Raw genomic sequence first — 21,328 nt, forward strand, 5'->3', positions numbered from 1 at the left:
CCACTCTGGGGTAATGAAAACAATACTGGTTTTATTTTCGTGAGTAAACCTAAAGTGTAAATAGTCCTATCATATTACAAAGGTTTAGAAACTTAAGAGAAAATGCATGACTAGTAAGTTGGTTGATAAACGTGAGAATATGATCTCAAATCAAGATGCTAAACTACAGTGGAGGAACGGAGAGAGTAACATATAAGTTAATAATTTCTTGAAATTTCAAGGATGTATAAACAGTTAATTGTGAAGGCATTAGAGTTCTCCTGATCAATATTCTCCTGATCTTGATTTAATATGATTTCACAGCATGGATAGAACACTTAGCAAAGCTATAATTTTTTTTGCAAGCCTCTGATTATTTATATTTGGTAAAAGCATTTAATTATAAACTGTGTTTTGATTCTAGCTGAACAACTTCCTGCCTCGTGAGCACATGGTGAAAGTAGAAAAAGAGATGAATTTAGGTCTTTCGCTATTAAGTGAAGATTCTCCCTGGCCACATTTTCTGATTATAGATTTGGGAACTCATCTAGTAGATCTAATGGTTCATGAAATTAAAATCCCCATGAACACCCAAAGCCCAAGTCACGAGAGGAAATTTATCCCAGTCTTGTATCACATGTACAGCTTTCGCAGTAACAAGCAGGTGAGGCACAAAGTCATGATTTTTTTTAGTATTTGGGTAAATTTTGTATTGTTATTTTTAACAATGTGCACTCAATTGTACTTAACCAGGCAGGTGTTGGCTCCAACCAAATTATCTTGAATTTGTATTTTTTCATGAAGTGGCTGTGTAAATGCTTATGGAGAAGAAAGAAAGGCTTGCAGTTATGTTGGCAGTTGGGACTAGATTGAGTTGGGGTATCTGGTCGGCATGGACGAATTGGACCGAAGGGTCTGTTTCCATGCTGTACATCTCTATGATTCTATGACTCAATACATGATCACAGGATTTCCTGAAGTAATTTGCAGTCATTTAAATATTTTTGGAACTGTGGAGTAGGAAATATCAGAAATATAGTAGAAAATGTGCATACTGCAAGTCATTACAGAAAGCAATTCAACAGTAAGATAAGTTGCTTTTCTCAGTGATCTTGACTGAGAGATGAATATTTACTAGGATGCCAGGGATTAATTTGTTCCTCCTCTTTGAAATAGTATTGCGGGATCTCTTAGGTACACCAGAAAGAATAGGCAGATTTAGATTTAACATCCAGTTTAAAACATAGCACCTTTGACAGTGCAAGTATTGCAATGGAGTGTCAGCCTAAATTTTGGTTTAAGTCCCTGAAGTCTCAATTAAATCCACAACTTCTTGAAGATGTGAGTGTGCCATCACCTGAACTATAGGTGATAGAGGTACTGAATCATACATTAACAGAACTAAGCAGCTATAGCTATGTAGTTGTTTTTGTTCAGATGTACTGTTTGTTTGGATGTCAGTAAGACACCACTTGCTCTCCACAGCAGGACAGAACAAAAAAATGTTATGGAAGAATCTAGTTATGCAGTTGTTTTCTATGTCAAATTTTATCTTCTTTTAGTAATCTACCAGGTAAATGGAAAGAAGTATTTCATCTAATGGTATTAGCTGTTATTCTTTTTGTAAAAAGTGCTGTTTTGCTCATGAAGATTTGTAAGAGAAGTTTAATGATACCAGTATGGTTAGAAGGTAATAAATACACAGAGTTTTGGAAGAGTATTAAGACTATAATATTGTATCTTTAAAAGGTTTTTGAATGACAGGAATTGACATTGGGTAGAGATTGCTCCAATTTACTAATTTGTGATTTATTGCTGCATATTATAGTTCCTAATTATAGATTTATGACCTGTGTTTTGTTACATTTAAATTTTATGAGAGGGGAATAAGTCTTGCAACCTAAAGGAATGTGCATTGGTACTTTCATATTCCTTCAGTTTTTTAAATGTCTACTTAATTGAGCTTTAACAAATAACATCCTGTGTGCAGTCTCGTAAGCGAATATGAACTACTGCAATCCCATAGAATTGTTACAGGACAGGAGGAGGCTATTTGGCCCATTGTATCTAAAGTGGCACTCTGTGCATTTTCACTTGGTGACAAACTCCTTGCCTTTTTCCCCATAACCCTACATGTTTCTCATTTAAATATAATGCTCACTTGAATCCCTCAATTAAGTGTTCCAGACAGTGCATTCCATATCCTAATGACTTGTAGTGGAATACTTTATTTCTCACTCTGCATTTGCTTTCTTAGGAAAATATTTACAAACCCCTGGCTCTTGATCAGTTTCCCAGTGGGAATGGTTTCTCTCTATCTACAGTGGTGCAAACCCCTCATGAGTTTGAGAACTTCTTTCACGTATCTTCTTAGATGTCTCCTGTCCAAGGAAATATTATCTTTTTTCAATATTGCAATGCTCTCCTTAACCAAAACTTCCATCCCTCCATTTTCCTTCTGTTCTATCGTTATTGAATGACTTGTGACCAGGAATATTTAACATCCAGATAAGCCCTTTACTACATGCCACTTATAAAGGTCACTTAAGAAAATTTGAAAGAATGAAACACAAGTTGATCATCAATAGGTTGGCCCATTTTTAACCTCATTTGTGATTGAATTATTACTGAAGAGAATTAGTACAATATCAGTCTGCTAAGATGGTTAAAAATTTAAGTATACTACATATTGTAATGGCCGATGGAGAGTTGCATTTTTCCTGCAAAGTGAAAAAATAAAACAAGAATGCTGGAAATGTAAAACACAAGAAGAGAATATTCTAGAAATATACACCCCATTCAGCATCTGAAAGCAAACAATATGGTATTTGGTCATTCATTAGATTTCTGTTAGTCATGCATCTGCTATGCTTTCAAAACTAGAATCCCATTTGTGTTAGTCCGTTGTTACAATTTGTTCATAAATGTTACTTGTTATTTACTGTGATGTGAGGTTGCATTGGGGTGGACAAAGTCTGGAGTCACGACACTAGGTTATAGTCCAATCAGTTTATTTGAAATCACAAGCTTTTGGAGCGCTGCTCTTTTGTTAGAAGTGATTCATCTGACAAAGAAGCATTGCTCCAAAAGCTTCTGATTTCAAATAAACCTACTGGACTATAACCTGGTGTCGTGTGACTTCTGACTGTATTAATTTATAATTGTATGCGGGCAGTGGGTTTAATTTTATGCAGGTGGTGGGCCTTAACAAAAGATTCGGTTGAGCCCATGTAATTTAGTGCAGACAAAAAAACTAGTTGTTAGGTGACGATTTCTAAACTTGAAACGTAACTCTGTACATAAAGATAAGTGGATAAAGACTGGCTTTAGTTCATTTTTCTTCAACTGAATTTGTGGAGTAAGTCCACTATACTTTTTATTTCACTCAATCATACAACTACCTAAACAGATTTAGAATTCCTTTGTTAAAAATTTGCTCAGTTGTACATTAGATGCGTGTTTTTGCCACAGAACCAACATTTGTGTCCCATCTTGGGTGGTGATCTTTTTCGTGAAGTGCTGAAATCTGTGTGATGAAGATGTACCTCTGTGCTATTATGTTGAGAATTCTAGGATTTTGAGCCATCATTGATGAAGTTAAAAATCACACAACACCAGGTTATAGTCCAACAGGTTTATTTGGAAGCACTAGCTTTCGGACCGCTCCTCCTTCTTCAGTTGGTTGTGGAGTATAAGATCGTAAGACAGAGAATTTATAGCAAAAGTCTACAGTGTGATGTAACTGAAATTATATATTGAAAAAGACCTGGATTCTTTGTTAAATCTCTCATCTTTTAGAATGACCAAGTTGATTTCAGTTTTTCATATGTAATCCCAGAACATTTTTAAAGTTACATTCTCAAGTGAACTTTAACAATAGGTGCCATTTTGGCCCAGATAATATATTGAAGGTGTGAGGTGCCCTGTGTGAGGCTGTCAGTGCCTCAATGTTCAGACGGATTCTATTTCTAAAAAAGAAATTTACAGAATCTTACATGGATTCATGCAGCTTTTGAGCAAAATAAAATGTAATTCTGCAAGTACAAATTCACCCCACAAACTTGTATATGTGGGTGGGTGTGCGCGGGGTGGGGTATGAGTGTCTGTGAGAGTGTGTGTACATGTGTGTGAGTGAAAGTGGAAAGAGATATAAGTCTGTAAGAGGTGCGTGTGTGTATGTGTATGAGAGAGAGCTTGTGTATGAAGTGTTGGGGTGTGTGTGTATGTGTGTGTGGGGTCACCTGTAGTGTAACATGAATCAAGGTCCTGGTTGAGGCCATCCGCATGGATAATGAACGTGGCTATCAGTCTCTGCTCGGCCACTTTGTGTTGTTGCCTGTCCCAAAGTCCTGCTTGGAGGATGCGTCACTCACAGGTCTGAGGTCAAATGTCCCAGATCACTGAAGTGTTCTCTGACTGGGAGGGAACACTCCTATCTGTTGAACGGACACCGCAAAACGATCATCCATTGCCATAGCCTCTGCTTGGTCTCGCCTGTGCACCATGCTTCAGGGCTTCTTGGCCTGCAGCATATGAGATTGGCAACGTTGGCCGAGTCATATGCTGCATCCCCTACAATGACGGCATCGCAGCAACAGCCTCAATACTCAAAACCAACAACAGCCAATCTCCGAACACCTCATCCACTTTATCTTGACCACAATGTTTTCACCTTTAACAACTAGTTCTTCATCCAGACACACAGAACAGCCATGGAGACAAAGTTTGCACCCCAATATACCAATATTTTCATGCACAGGTTCGAACAAGACTTCTCTTCGCAGGACCTCCAACCAACACTATACACCAGGTATATTGACAACATTTTCTTCCTCTGGACCCATGGAGAGGAGTCACTGAAAAAACTACACAGTGATGTCAACAAGTTTCATCCCACCATCAAACTCACCATGGACTATTCTTTAGCATCTGTCTCATTCTTCCACCCATGCATCTCCATCAAGAATGGACACCTCAGCATCTCACTCTACCGCAAACCCACAGATAACCTCGCAATACTACACTTCTCCAGCTTCCAAAACATATTAAAATAACCACTCCCTCCTGTCAAGCCCTACGAATACACAGGATGTGTTCAGATGAGAAGGAATGTGACTGGCACTTGGAAGTACTCAATGATGCTCTCATAAGAACGGGGTACAATGCTTAACCCATCGACTGCCAGTTCCGACGTGCCACAGTGCGAAACTGTAATAACCTCCTCAGGAAACAGACACGAGCTTCAACCAACAGGGTACCCTTTGTGTCCAGTACTTTCCAGTAGCCAAGAAACTACGCAATATTCTTCGCAGCCTGCAGCACATTATCAATGACGATGAGCACCTCGCCAAGACCTTTTCCTAGCCTCCACTTCTCATCTTTAAACAACCACCAAACCTCAAAGCGATCATTGTTCGCAGCAAACCGCTTTGCTTTCAGGATGACGCCATCCAACCTTGACACAGATACCACTATTACATGTCGGGGAATCTCCCACCATGTGTGTGGCAGGTACTCATGCAACTTGGCCAATGTTGCCTGTCTCATACACTCCAGGCAAGGATACCCTGAGGCATGATAAACTGGCGAGACTGAGCAGAGGCTATGACAATGGATGAATGGGCACCACACAAAAATCAACAGACAGGAGTGTTCCCTCCCATTCGGAGAACACTTCAGCGTCCGGGACCTTCAACCTCGTCGGACCTTCGGGTGACCATCCGCCAAGGCAGACCTCAGGACAGGCAACAACACAGAGTGGCCGAGCAGAGGCTGATAGCCAAGTTGGGTACCCATGGGGATGGCCTCAACTGGGACCTGGCTTCATGTCACATTACAGGTGACCCCACTGCACTACACACCGACACGGACACGCACAGACACAGACACTCCATGCTGTCACACAGACCCTCTCTCATACACAAGCGCTTTCTCATATGCTCAAACATAAACACACACATACACCTGCACACACACAGAGACACTCTTATTTCTCCACCCCGTGCACATGGGCACGCACACAAACACACACACACACATAAGTTTGTGGAGTGAATTTGTACTTGCAGAATTACATTTTATTTTGCTCAAAAACTGCATAGATCCATGTAAGATTCTGCAAATCCCTTTTTGAGATTAGAATCAGTCTGAACATTGGAGCACAGACAGCCTCACACCTTCAGTGCATTATCTGGGCCAACGTGGCACCTATTGTTAAAGTTCACTTGAGAATGTAACTTTAAACATGTTCTGGGATTACATATGAATGAACTGAAACCAACATGTTCATTCGAAAAGATGAGAGACGTAACAAGCAGTCCAGGTCTTTTTCCGATATATAATTTCAGCTGCATCACACTGTAAACTTTTGCTATAAATTCTGTGTCTTACGATCTTATACTCTACAACCAACTGTTGAAGGAGCAGCACTCTGAAAGCTCGTGCCTGATATGTGACTTTTAACTTTGTACACCCCAGTTCCACACTGGCACCTCAAAATCATCATTGATGAAGGAATAGTGATTTACAGTTGACAAGATGCCCAGCCTATATTTATATCTTTTCGGCCTTTCATTGGTTGGAAGTGGAAATCCATGGGTGAAAACTTTTGTTATCTTGTATCTATCATAATGGAAAGCAATCATAATGTCCTGTCCAGCTAAGCTAATTTTGAATGATTGGTGCTTGGATGCCGGGCGGCTTGATTTGTGAGTCAAAAAGTTAGCACTGGAAAAGCGCAGCTGGTCAGGCAGCATCCAAGGAGCAGGAGAATCGACGTTTCAAGCATTGACTCTCCTGCTTCTCAGATGTTGCCTGACCCGTTTTGCTTTTCCAGTGCTGCACTTTTTGATTCTGATCTCCAGCATCTGCAGTCCTCACTTTATGAGAGGACACTGCTGATGGACTGTTTTTATTACTATCAAATTTGGAGGATTTTGCAAAGGCATCACTGATAATACTTCTGTGAGGTTTGAAGTGCCTGCTGTAGCTTGTCCAAGTCTCTGAATTATACGGGGTCATGAGTTGCCTGAAACCAGAATCCCTAAACATCTGTTCTACTTGAAATTTGTTCATAGTAGTATACTCCAAGGAGCCCAGTGGACATGTATTAATGACCTTAAAGAATCCCTGAAGAAGTGAAATATACTCATCGATTCATAGTTTGCCTTGTGGCTAACCAAAATGGAGAAGGCTCATACAGGAAGGCACCAAACATATCAAGAAGCTTTGGGCATTTATAGAGTTGAAGTTAAGGTATTGGAGGGAAAGTGTGAACCTCAAAACAACCCATTTATCCAAACCTTCAAACTCAACCCATCCTACAGTGGCAGAGTCTGCAAATCCCAATAAAACTTGAGTGAAAGCAAGCCACCCTCAATCCCAAAGACAGTGCAAAATTTTACATTATTGTACAACTCTGTTTTGTATGTAGTTCCTCCCTTTCCCATCATACCGTTTGTGCTGATGATGAAACTCTTATGGTCATCCCTTACTGACCATAGATATTTGGGATATTAGAGATAAGCAGTGTTGTGGTTTCACACAGGTGGCAGTTGCTGTTGCATTAGATGAATATCTATATGCAGAGCAGGAATGTTTCAAGTTTTGTTATATTTATTAAACAACGTTAGTTTCTAGAACAGGGTCTTAGTTCATATTCATTTGAAGGTTACTTTTCATGAGTTGAGCATATAATGTGAATTGATGACTGTTGTGGATTAATGAATAGTTATACTCCATACTATCTCCATAATTTGTTTATAATTCAGAATATTTAGGATTTATTTTAATTGAATCTAAAACTCTGTTCTGGTGCTTTCATGGTGGTAAATATAAAATTAGAGGACATGAATTTGAACTACCCAGAGTGATAAGCAGATAATATTAAAATCTGAATCTTAATGTTGATGATACAGGATCCTTATCCACCTCCTCCATTTCTGCCATCAATATTTGTCACCTGTGGGTGTGGTGATGTCCTTCAGTGTTCAATTGGCTGCTCAGTTTGGGGTGAGAGGTTAAAAAAAACTCACTGTCCATATGTCTTTACAAAAGGCACTTTGTTATCATAGTGCAATAAAATGTCAGTATAACACACAGCAATGAAAGTAAAAGAAGAATCGTCAAGATGTTTAAAATTAATTGGCTCAGGAGAGGGGAATTTGCATGGAAATCAAATACATAAATGATTTTCAATATATATGTCCAATACAGTGTCTTTTTTAAAGGATTTTGCATGGTAGAAATCTGAAATCAAATCAGTGTTGGGAAATGCACTCAAACTCATTAAATTTGGTTTGGGGGATGGGAAGCAAGCTGGTTTACTGTTTTCATTATGAACTATTTGTTGTAATGTCTTGTTTTGCAGATTGGTTTCATCAAACCACATCCTATTCTAACTGAGCTCCTTTCACAAGCTGCTGAGACAACTTTAATCTTTGACTCCTGTGTCATGCCAATGGTCTGTGCTCCCATCCCATGGACTTCGCCTCGGTTTGGAGCCTATATTCTGGCACCCACCAAATTAATGCGGTGCGTGGAAGGGGCTCTACAGCATCATTTACTCCTGGAGAAATGCAAGAGTAGTGACTTGCATCCAGTGCTAGATTCTTTAACTCAGCTTGGTAACTGTGCTTGGAAGGTTAACAAACCAATCCTTGATTTGATTATTTCTATTTTTAATGATAAAGGAAGCGAGAAGCTGGAGATTCCACCTCCACTTTCAGAAGCACCACACATGCCCAAGTATGACCCAAAAGCTGACATTAGTCCAGCAGCAAAGTCTGTATTGAAAAAAAAGATAGCTTGGGTCAGAAAAAGGGCAGCTGAAATGCACAGTCTTCGAATGGATGCCCTTTACAAGCTTTCCATTGCCAACCATGTCAGAGATGACATATTCTGGTTTCCGCACAACATGGATTTTCGAGGAAGGACGTATCCCTGCCCACCATATTTTAATCACCTGGGCAGTGATGTCACTCGTGCAGTTTTATTATTTGCAGAAGGAAAACCCTTGGGAGAACATGGGTTAAATTGGTTGAAAGTTCATCTTGTTAACTTAACTGGCTTTAAGAAAAAGTGTTCCCTTAAAGACAGAATTGATTATGCTGATAAAGTAATGGATGACATTTTGGATTCAGCAGATAACCCTTTAACAGTAAGTGAATATTATTTCAAATGCACCAGTCTATCAATTAAATGTTAGTATCTACATTTTCAAGTATTTGTACCAAAAACAGAAGTTGCTGACGAAACTCAGCAAGTCTGGCAGTCTTTATGAAGACAAAGCAGAGTCCAAGTTTCTGGTCCAGTGACCCTTCAACAGAAGCATCAGAGTTCTGATGAAAAGTCATTGGACCTGAAACACTGACTCTGATTTCTGTCAGACCTGCTGGGTTTCTCCAGCAATTTGTTTTTGTTTCAGATTTCCAGTGTCTGCAGTTTCATGTTTTATTCGTGTTGTTGCATTCTGTTTTTAAATCGCTCCTAAAATTGACAGTGAAATATGCATCTTGATATTCTGTGGATATGAAGCAATGTAATAATTAAAAAGGGATTGCTATTTTTATATTGGCTGTATTCCAATAGAAGTTTTATAGAAACCCTAGATTTGCTGTTACTTTTATTCACTCCTGCTTGTGAAAAGTATTCATGATGATCAAACTTTCGATAAAATGAATTATTTTATAATCCCATCATCAGCCAAACGTGTGTAGAATGAATGGGCGATACCATTATTCAACTTTGGCACTGTAAGATAATCCAAATAGCAGCCACGAAACCTCCTCCACCAGTTGGAGATAGAAAAGGAATTTGAAAGATGATAAAAGCAAACATGTAGATGAAATAAGGAAGAAAGAGTAATTGAATGCAACTAATTTATTAAGTACAAATATGCATGTTCACATATTTCTGTAAAATAATGTTCCTGTTCAAAATACTGCTGTCCTTTATGTACTCTCTAACAAAACTCTGCTACTGAAAGTATAAAAGATCTTCTACTTTGTTAATAATTGCAAGTGATCTAAAGCATTCAATTACAATTATGTGGAAAGCTCATTCATGCAGGTTGCATTGGTATGTAAGCCACTCATTTATATTTCTGGCATTTCAAAACTTTTATTCATATATATTATACTGAAATGCTTGTGACTGTAAATGAAAAGTAAAATCCATGTTTCAGTGGAACACAATTTGTTGTAGAAACTGGTTTTGTCTTGAACGTTTGAAAGCATCTGAGTGCCCAAAAGATGAAGGAAGGAGAGTGAGTGCACATCATTTGCCCTTGATTAATGATGTTTACATAAAATAATGTGTCTGTGTGTCTGAGATGCTTTTGCTTTTCCCAGGGGAGGAAGTGGTGGATGAATGCAGATGAGCCTTGGCAAACATTGGCTTGTTGCAAAGAGATAGCACATGCTATTAGATCACCTGATCCAAGCAAATACATCTCTTATTTCCCAGTCCACCAGGTACGTTCTGAAATATTTAGAAAACAAGACTTATTTTTTTCTATCTGTACATGTGTATAAAGTTAATTTGAACGACAGCATGGCCTGCTTTAAAAGAATATAACAACAAATTTTATTTATATAGTATTTTTACTGTCATGAAATTTCCCACAGAACATGATAGATGTGTTGTGCAATAAAATTTGGCACCAAACCATATAAAAAGGTATTAGGCAAGATGATCAAAAGCTGGATTAGTTAGTTAGATTTTAATGGGTGTTTTAAAGAAGGATAGACGAGAATTTGATAGGTGAAAAGGAGGGAGCTTCACAGCTATGATCTTTGGCAAACACCAACAGCAGAAATGCTGAAGGTACCAGAATTAGTGAAACGCAGGTGTGGGAGTGTAGTTGGGCTGAAGAAGATTATGGTGTTGAAGACATGAAATAAACTGGCCTCATACTGCTTTAATATTTACAACAGTGAAAACTTTTAAGAAATACTTGCATTTAATTGAAGGTTAGGGCTACAACAGCATTTGTCAGTACATACGCTGATTTCCTTTCAGCTTCCTAAATTGATGCTGTAGGTAATGGCATGTACAAGTTGACTGTGCATATCCGGCAACACCATTTTCTGGCCCCAAAAGGTTGTATTGTTTTCATCAACTTGGCATATAAGTTGACTGTCCCCACCTTTCACCTACTCAAACATTAATAATCAGCCTCGAATTCTTCATCACACCGATGTTTTATTTATTGTTACCTTTATAATTTTATGTAACGATCAGGCAAATGCTGTGGGCTGTGTTGTGAAAACACATGGGAGATTAAGAATAGAATAGAATTTCTACAGTGTGGAAGCAGGCCATTTGACCCAACAGGGCCACACTGACTCTTCAAAGAGCATCCCACCCAGACTCAACTCCCTACCCTATCTCTGTAACCCTGCATTTCCCATGGGTAATCCACTTAACCTGCACATCTTTGGACTGTGGGAGGAAACCAGAGCACCCGGAGGAAACCCACGTAGACACTGGGAGAATGTGCAAACTCCTTACACACTGTCACCTGAGGCTGGAATTGAACCTGAATACCTGGCGCTATGAAGCAGCAGTGCTAACCACTGAGCCACCACGTTTAGCATTAAGATGTAAACACAGAGCCGACTCAGTGTGGCAGATGACGGTGATCACCCAGCAATTGACTTTTATTTTCCATGTAAAAGCTAAGTCCTGTTTTGGAGTGATTATTCAAAGTTTCATGGGTCAACTTATGCATTAGCATCTACACTAACATTGAAAGATTAAAAGTTCTGTAAATGCTTCCAAGACATTTCTGTTTGATTACTGAGAGATTTTGTGACATTTCTAAACTTATGCAGAAAGACCAATGCTGTCTTACTGTAAACTAAAATTTTGTACAATATTACAGTACTATCCTTGAGTCTTGATTGACAACACTACTATTGTATTACCTTCATTTCATTGTGGGCTCATGATCTTCTAAGAGAAAAAAAATTGCCATAAGCTAATTCTGAATAATGCTTCATGGAAAAGTATTTAGTGTGTATGTTCAAACTACAGGATCTGCCTTCAGTTTACCTAGTCACTGTCAACTTATGAAGTTGTTATAGAGTTCTTAAAAATCTTTGGCTCTTCCAACAAAAACTTGTATGGAAATACTGGAATGCACAGAATTCAGTGAATAATATTCATGTTGTTTCAAAATATATGCTTTTTATGTTGCTTATAATCTAACTTTAGAAATTGGAATTCTGGTTATTGAGGCGAAAAAATGGCCAACAAACCACCATGCAATGAAATAATTGCTTCATAACAGTAAAATGATCACCGTCTATTACCAAATTATGAATGTTGGTATATTTAAATAAGGTTTTCTCAAAATATCTAGGTATAGTGTCAGAATCTTTGAATATCGATATTGGTGTTTAGAACAATGGAGTCGTTAAGTGTAAGAATGACATCGCGTTTCTGAAGTCAAGCTAAATGGTGCAGCATGTGCTGAACAATGTTTTTGCTATCAATAATCAGTAAAGTGATACTTCGTGCCATTTGATCTCAGAACGGTATCAGTGGATATAATCATGATGAAGAGAGCTCCTAGGATTGTAGTACTGTTGGAAAGATTGTATGTTTGTTACACTGTAGGAAGAGTAAAAGAAATAAAATATGCCTTAAATATGTTACTACTTTTGATAGCTTTGTATTCATCTTAATAATAAAGAATTAAATATTATTTAGCTTGTTTTTGCATAGTTACTCATTGAGATAATGCTTTCATACATTTCACATTTAAAACATGAATTGTACCTAAATTTATTGAGTGGCTGCAGTATTGGAAGACAGTAGAAACTGTGATAATTGGTGAATTATTCTGTCATGAATTTAGATCCACATGAACTTCAATATCGATTAGGAAGTTTTTTCTCTTTTTCCAGGTTGATGGTATATTAGAGTTTCATTGGAAAACATACATTTGCTGAACTTAGAGGAATCCTCAGAGTTGCAAGTTACTTGCTTCATGTTTCCTGAAATTTCCTCCTTTGATTTTTCTTTTTCGTTTTGGATTGTGTGATTCCAACGCTAAAGATGCTCCTGTGATAACAGTCAGTCACATCAGAACCTGTATTGACATTTGTATTTGTGTACATGCAGGTGACATCACAATATTGGTGCATGATGAAGTTACATGCCAAACATGCACGCAACTGTAAAATGTATTGTTTAATTAAACATATCAGATTGCAACAGGTGTCTGTTGCTCAGTTGTTTCTAACACTGGTCCTTAGATTCCAGCATTATGATCTGAACTACATATGGTAACTCACTATATGGAGTCATTATGTTCAGGAGTTCACAGGAAAGTATCAACATAGCATAGTGGTGGCACTCTTACCTAAGTAAGCCACCTTTATCTGCACAAGCAAAGCTCTCTTTTTGATCATGCTCGCTCCTGCAATTGCCCAGTCACTAGGGGTCTCCAAAATTTGAAATAATATAACCTTCAACACATATGTGGCAGATTTCCATCATTCTGCCTAGATACTAAACTGACATTGAAAATCAGCTCCACACTGTCAAAAATGCAAAACTTTGCTTCCATTCATGGAAATTGAATGCTTTCTATAATCTGTGGTTGGCCAATCCAGAAAACCAATTTTACCATCAGATTATATGTTAAAATTTATCCTGTGGTCTTGAGAGTGGGCGCCATTGTTGTAAACAAATAAATTAATTTTGATATTCTGCTGAGAGAGGATTCAGTCAATAGAAAGTAGAAATTTATTTTCAATTTGTAATATTTTGGGCAGCTGCCACTCTGCTGGCCACTTTTTGGCACATGCTTGCTTAACATGCTATTTTTTCTTTTTTTGGTTGGTGTGTGTTGTGTTGTTCACTGCACAACCTTAATACATTGTTTAATATCATCAACCATGTAAAAATATTAATAGCGAGTCTCTCAGTACTGAAGTAAGAATACATTACTCTGATCAATAGACTTCGTGTAGAAAACTGAAGTACTTTTCTTGTAAAGAAAAGCAGGGTTTTCTGAATAGTTGGAATTGACTGGTGGACTGTAAAATTCTATTGCATGTTGTTTAACATTTTGGAGAATGAGATTTCTCTTTAACTTTCCGCTGCATTTTTGTCTCTTTTTCTAATTTATTTTCAGATTTCTAGTAATTACAAGGTTTTTTACTTTTTCTGTTTGTAATGTTAATTGTTGGAAGTTGTGTTTCAAATGAGCAGCATAGTTGACGAATCATTCGAGGTACAGGACATCACGTGGTTAAAAATTGAAACTCGCAATTTGGTGAATTCAAGATTAAATTCTAAAAGGCTATAGAATAGCAATTTATTGTCACATGTATTTTTTCAAAAAAGGTACAGTGAAATATTTTATAAGTTGCCATACTACTATAGATAGGAGGGGGGTGAGATGCTCTTAGGGAGGTAAAGAACTCTACCAATTTGAGGTTTTTGAAAAAAAAAGGAAAATAATACAACATGCTTTTTTGTCTTCGATAATTTTCTTCTAGTTATATGCAATTAAGTATGTGGTCTAATTTTATGATTCAGAATAAATTTAACACCTGATGTTAGAACAGAAGCACTATGAACAGAACTATCTCCTTTCATTGGAGGGTTTATGTTTATGTCCGAGTTATCCAATTTCATTTTTCCATTCAGTTAGTGACAGATGACATATAATGAGTTCAAATGTTTTGTTTTAAATCTAATTTGATTTATACAGAGTTACTGAAAGGGCAATCATTTTATTTAATTGATTGATAGCAGTATTTAAATGGTGAGTGTGCTATCTCTGATTGTAAATGGTCTGTTAGGAATATGAAGTTTCCTTTACAATAGTGATCACTTGGAAATATACCATTTGTTTAAAAATTAAGGTGATGATTTTTATTTAAAATTCAATTATAAGTCTTCAGGAATTATTCACCACTAAGTTGGAAATTGTGGCTGTTTTAAATCTAGAGCGAGTCTTCACGTGGAATGACATGTCTGCTATCTCCACAAATAAGACATTATTTATAAGATATAAGTATTATTAATTATGTATGACATAACAGCAAGAGCAGCCTAATGACCTTGTGAAACATACAACGGAAATCCACTGAAGAAATTTCTGATCTTTTTATAGATAATTGGGCGTGTGGTCTATTGATGATCATGATTAAACTTTCAAAATTTGTATCAGATGTTAAATAACCTCAACAAAAACATTTTATTCTGTATAAATAGGAATGCCAGGAGTGATTGTATGCAGACATGTGACTAGTGGGTGGCACGGTGGCTCAGTGGTTAGCACTGCTGCCTCACAGCACCAGGGTCCTAGATTCGATTCCAGCCTTGGGTGACTGTCTGTGCACCAGTTTGCACATTTTCCCCGTGTCTGCGTGGCTTTCCTCGGGGTGTTCCGGTTTCCTCCCACACTCCAAAGATGTGCAGGTCAGGTGAATTGGCCATGCTAAATTGCCCATAGTGTTAGGTGCATTAGTCAGAAGGAAATGGGTCTGAGTAGGTTACTCTTCGGAGGGTCGGTGTGGACTGGTTGGGACGAAGGGCCTGTATCTACACTGTAGCTAATCTAATCTAATAATTATCATTTTGATGATTTCATGGGAAAATGTAGGATGACTTTTATCTGTTTGATCTTTTGTAATTTTGAAAATCCTCATAACTCAATCAAGCATAATGCTTAATCTGCAGCACACTTTCTGATATGCAATTTTTGAGGCATCTATTTCTTTACTTTGCATGATGTTACATGGAAAAGCTAGAAAATTGAATTGCACCAGTTCTCAATTCTGATTTGCATTGTAGGAATCAGTGCTGGAGGTCCAACTAATGCTCAAAATATTGATTTTTAGAGTCCCAAACAAGAAAAGTAGCTGGACAGCTATAAGAATAGGGGCAGTAAATTTACATTGGATTACTTGCTTACATGAAGGAGACTCTTGACATAAACTGAGAAATTAGCTAAATTGACTGTTTCCATATTTTGTCCTTAATATGAGTGTTAAATACATGGTTCAGCATCAAAAACAGTCATTGTTTATTAATTGTGAGTTCCAATGATAATGAATACCAAATAATGTGCAGGTTTGTAGATAAGCTGTCTCTATTTAAAGCACATCATTTTCTATCTTGTTCTGTTACTCAGGACTGTTTAGTATTTTTTTACAACTTTCTTGGTCTCTGAGCCTCTCCCCCAGAAATCTAAAAAGGATTGAAGACATGCACTTTTGAATAACCAAACCCAATTGCTAAAATGCAAAAACAAATATTTAAGCCAACATTTGATATATTTCTTTCCAATAAAAAAGAAAGGACTAGTAATCCATATTGCATGCAGTGATGTATTTAAGTGATTATGACTACTTTATTCGTCCACCTGCATGGTTAAGGAAAGATTTATTGAGATTCATCCAACCAGCCAGATTTTTAACTACTGTACCTGTGTCTGGATAAATGGTTGCATTTGCAATCTAATTAAAAGCTATGGCCACTAGATGGTATTGGAGTATCCTACAAATGGTTTGCTGGGCTTTGTGAAAAAAGTCAATTTACATTTGTGACTTTCTAACTGAAGATGCTAATCTTCAAAGTAAGAACTTTAGCCTAACAAATTAAACAAACATGCATTCCATGACAACACGGTTAGTCCATCATGCTGTCTTCTATTTTTTTTGACAGGTTATCTTGACAGGTTCAAACTCCCAAGAAACCCCAGAGAGAATTTAATATTATTTCCAGAATAATGACACTGATGGGTGATCTCAGATTTTGTAGTCTGAAGAATCTGCATGCATTGTGTATAATATTCCAGTTGCATCATTGCTATTAAGTATCTGAATTGCTGGAATATTTGCTTTAGATTCTAGCAGTGTCTGCAAAGTGTTTGTCAAAATTACTTGAAGAAATGAGAAAAGACAGACTTCAAGGAATAATCAATTGAAATATATTTAGTATTTATTGTGAAAGCGACAGTAATAGCATGGAGTTTACAGCAGAAATGACCGTAAGGTATCAGGGCTCTCTGTTATTAAATAATAAAAGGGACTGCAGGTTTTGGTGTCTGCATAGATGTAGCTAAACACAAATCAGGAAGCTACTATGTGAGATACCCAAAGTCTTTATTCTAAAAGTATCATGCGCAGAAACTTAACATGCAATAGGTTTTGAATTTGATCGCCTTACTGGATATCCACGAAATACAACAGAAAATGTTAACAGTTGCTTGTTCAAGTGTAAATTTTAGTGAAGTGATATGTCTAAATTACTGCTGCACAATCCCTCTGAGAATGTACTTTTATAACTCGTTGGAAATAGTGTTTCAAAATCTTTTTTGTAATGACTGTTTTACCTCTATCTTAATCTCACCTTTCTTTCTCATTCTTATTAACTTCCTATGCATGACTTAGCATTAAATCAAATAATTCTCGCACTTCCTGGTACAATTTCTAAGAGGAATGCCTCTGTACTAATTCAACCTGGCTGGCTGAGGAGAGATGCCATTGCTTGCACACAGATCCAAAATCAGAAGCTAGGTCAAGATACCAGATTGTTTTGACTGCCTACTTACTGTAAGCCCATTGACAAAGCAAGTAAATGTAAATAATGGCAAATGCCAATTGTTCACTGCTATGAAATCTGGGCGTATGTGTTTGTAAGATAAGAAGAAAAAGACACTTCAGATTACATTTGAAAACCAAGGACTGTCCCCGAATGTTTACAAATTTAAACATTTTCCCACAAATATCAAAGTGCAGGATAACCTTCACATGAAACTCTTTCTTTTCCTGATACCTTAGAATATCTGGTCTCTGTTCCAGTTAATGCATCTTGCATGTAATTTTGTTTCTTTGTCATTTTTAAAATGGCAGGGAGGCAGATTAAAGATAAACAACCCCATTTGTACTTTTCACCATATAGTTTATGAGGCTATGGAATTTAATTCCCAAACCACCAGTAAAATCACGTTTAATTAAAAAAAAAACAATTTGGCTTGTTGGTCACTTTGATGCATGCCATCCATGACAATAAAACACCCTGTTTCCCGATTGTTATAAAACACCAAATTGTCTGATTTACTATGAGTGATGTGGTTAATTTAATTTAATTAAAACAATATCTAATATGCATCTCCAATAAACTAAATTTCTCAATTAAATTTTCTATATCATTCTTTAGAATAAGTATGAAACAAAAATACATCATTAATTGATCTTTTTTATTTACTTGGACTTTGAAATTTATCAAATATGCATAGTAGTACAGATATGTCTCCACTCATTCTTCAGGCAAATTTACAAAATTATAGGAAGAAAGAATTCTCGTGAGGGAAAGTTGATAAAGTAGCAATATTGCAGTGAACTCAACAATGAACAGAATAATTCAGATAAATCTTGATTAGACAGTCAGTTGGATGTTAGTAAGGATTAAGTCAGGTATAATATTTGCATATTTTTTCACATCCTTCTAGAAAGTGAAAATAAATCAAACCATTAGGCATGTTTACTCAGAAATTCTCTATTTTTAAATATTGGCCTAAAATTTCTGGTTGGCTAAGTAGGGGAGTCAAATTAGCATTTGTGAAATGTTTCACTTTTTATCTCTCCCTTGTATAAAAGTACATAAATTGATGTTAAAAGAACAATATGTAGAGCCACTGAGTTCATTACAAGTGCAATAGCAAACTGGTTTTTAAAAACTCAGTTGTTTTATGCAGATTCAGCACTGATTAATCCCTTAAAGTATTTTGCCTTTTTTTTAAACAGGATGGCTCTTGTAATGGTTTGCAACACTATGCTGCTCTAGGACGTGATGTGATTGGTGCAGCCTCTGTGAACCTAATGCCGGATGAGGTACCACAGGATGTTTACAGTGCAGTAGCACAACAGGCAAGTGAACTGAGTAAAATGAACTAAAAATAATCTAAGTGGTATAAGTATCCTAGAGACAGCAATATACAACCTAACAAGTGACAGTAATAAACTGCAATACACGATAATGTCAACTGTCACGATTGTAGTCATTTTCTGTCAATGTACAAGTAATGGTGGTTATTAGCAGGGTTATGTAGTTTCTAGAATGCTTGGTTCTTGCACTAACTAAATCTTTGTTTTATGATGGTCTGAGAGGACCTTGAAAAGTTGCACTACAACCAAACGCTGGAATTGCTTTCTCTATCAATGAAGAAGAATAAACAATTGTACAGAGTTAAGGAAACATTGTACTGAAACCATTAGAATCACAAGATGTGTCTAAATAGTAATTGGCAAAAGTAAATACATTTGAAAATTAAGAAAAAAATCCAAATTTATCTTATTTGATTGCAGTAACTTCGCTATAATTAAATTTGTAATAAGTAATGTCACTATCAAAGACACTACTAGTGTAAATCAAGTTAATTCTTTGCGCCTTACAGCAGGAGATGTTGGTAACAAATATTGTTTATTTTGGCATCTACTTTTTGGCTGAATGCAAGTCCTGGGTTCATTATTGCAATTGCCTTGTGTTTTCCTTTCAGGTTGAAGAGTTCAGAAAAAGAGATGCTGAAAAAGGTGTAAAAATTGCTCAAATCTTGGAAGGCTTCATTAATCGCAAGGTTGTGAAACAGACAGTGATGACTGTGGTGTATGGTGTGACACGATTTGGTGGGCGTCTCCAGATTGAAAAAAGATTGAAAGAAGTTGAGGATTTTCCAAAGGTATTAAAAATTGCAGTAATATTTGCACTCATAAGCAAAGGCTCAGCAATTATTCCATACTTTTTTTGACCGTTCTAGTTTAGTCCAACTAACAGACAGCCATTCCGGACAGCCATTTTGATATTGGAATAATCTGCTCATCAGTCATTATTATTTTTGTTTTAATGCCAATTTAAACTTGAATATGCACCAAATTGGAAGTAGTCCAATTCACACATGAGAGTACTCATAAATAAGATACTTCTCTTGCTTTATTTCTTCACTCTGATTTCAAGAAGCTAATATTTGGCACAGCAGTAAGTAGGAAAAGCAAAAATGCTGTAAATTTTGATACTGTAACTGAAAATTTTAATAATGCCAACCAAACTAATAAACATCAAAAAGTGAAATAGAAGTTAAAATTTCAAAACTTGTCATAAAAGCATGTGTTGAACCAAAAATTATTAAGCAATTTTGGGCATACTAACAGTTTTTGCCTTTGAGTAAGCATTTTACTTCAATTTCAAGGTCAATCTTTTATAAAGTTGTTGTTTGCTTGTTGGACAGCACTGTGGCTCAATGCTTAACATTGCTTTCTCACAGCACCAGGGACCTGGGTTCGATGCCAGTTTTGGGTGTCCATCTTTGTGGAGTTTGCATGTTCTTGGTGTCTGTGTGGGTTTCCACCAGGTATTCCGATTTCTTCCCACAGTCCAACAAGGTGGACCGGCCATACTAATTTGTCCATAGTGACCAGGGATATACAGGCTAAGTGAATTAGCCATGGCAAATGTGACCATACATTTAAGATGGCATGCTCGGGCTGGGTCTGGGTGGGATGCTCTTTGGAGGGTAAGTGCAGACTCGGACCAAATGGCTCCTTTCTGCACTGCAAGGATTCTATTCCAGGATTCAAATCACTGAGAAAGTAATCAGACGCTTTGAATTGATAACTGCAGCAAGACACAGTAAACATAAGTGGATTAACTGCAAATTCCAAACAGAAAAATAACCATTCAGCAAAATTTCACGGCTAATATTTTTTAATTAATTGAACGCAATAGGCATAGATCTTATGATTTTTCAATTTCCAATTGTTTTGAAATATACTAAAATTTACCAAATGCTTTGAACTTATACAAAATATACTGTTCTGAAAATAATTTGAGCCTGTGCAGCCTTACCAGTACTTTTATTTTTAGTGAAATCAATATTTTTCAAGTGGCCAATGCAGGAATTTTTGTTTATTATTTGTTCTAATCAGGTAGCAAGGTTTCCTCTAAGCTCAGTCCATGCACATGCCATTCCCAGCCATTGACTTTTAAAAGCTGCTGCTGGTATGGACCTTAGAGATCTGCACAGAACAAAACAAAATTAGTGGAAATACAATTAATTTACCTTATTCACTATAACTTGGCTAAGTTTGGTCAACACCTTTTCTTTCGCTATATTGATGGCTGTATCAGTGCCACCTTGTGCTCCCATGAGGAGGTTGAACAGTTCAACAACTTCACTAAAATGTTCCACCCTGACCTTAAGTTCACCTGGACTATCTCTGACACCTCCCTCCCCTTCCTGCACGAACACCTTCTAAAAAACCCACAGACTCCCACAGCTACCTGGGCTACATCCTCTCCCACCCTGCTCCTGTAAAAACGATATCCC

At 37.0% G+C, this 21,328-nt stretch overlaps 1 protein-coding gene across 3 annotated transcripts in view; it reads left to right on the forward strand.

Annotated features, from left to right (window-relative positions):
- Window positions 1-21,328, forward strand: part of polrmt (polymerase (RNA) mitochondrial (DNA directed)) — a 114,700-nt gene that overhangs the window by 55,317 nt on the left and 38,055 nt on the right. For all 3 annotated transcript variants that reach the window (XM_043721280.1, XM_043721278.1, XM_043721279.1), the window contains 5 exons: window positions 404-643; window positions 8,348-9,136; window positions 10,329-10,451; window positions 18,753-18,875; window positions 19,505-19,684. In XM_043721280.1, coding sequence (XP_043577215.1) covers window positions 404-643; window positions 8,348-9,136; window positions 10,329-10,451; window positions 18,753-18,875; window positions 19,505-19,684 — 1,455 coding nt within the window. The remainder of the gene's footprint in view (window positions 1-403; window positions 644-8,347; window positions 9,137-10,328; window positions 10,452-18,752; window positions 18,876-19,504; window positions 19,685-21,328) is intronic.

This window comes from Chiloscyllium plagiosum, chromosome 31 (assembly GCF_004010195.1).
Source record: "Chiloscyllium plagiosum isolate BGI_BamShark_2017 chromosome 31, ASM401019v2, whole genome shotgun sequence".
NCBI classification, from domain to species: Eukaryota; Metazoa; Chordata; class Chondrichthyes; order Orectolobiformes; family Hemiscylliidae; genus Chiloscyllium; species Chiloscyllium plagiosum.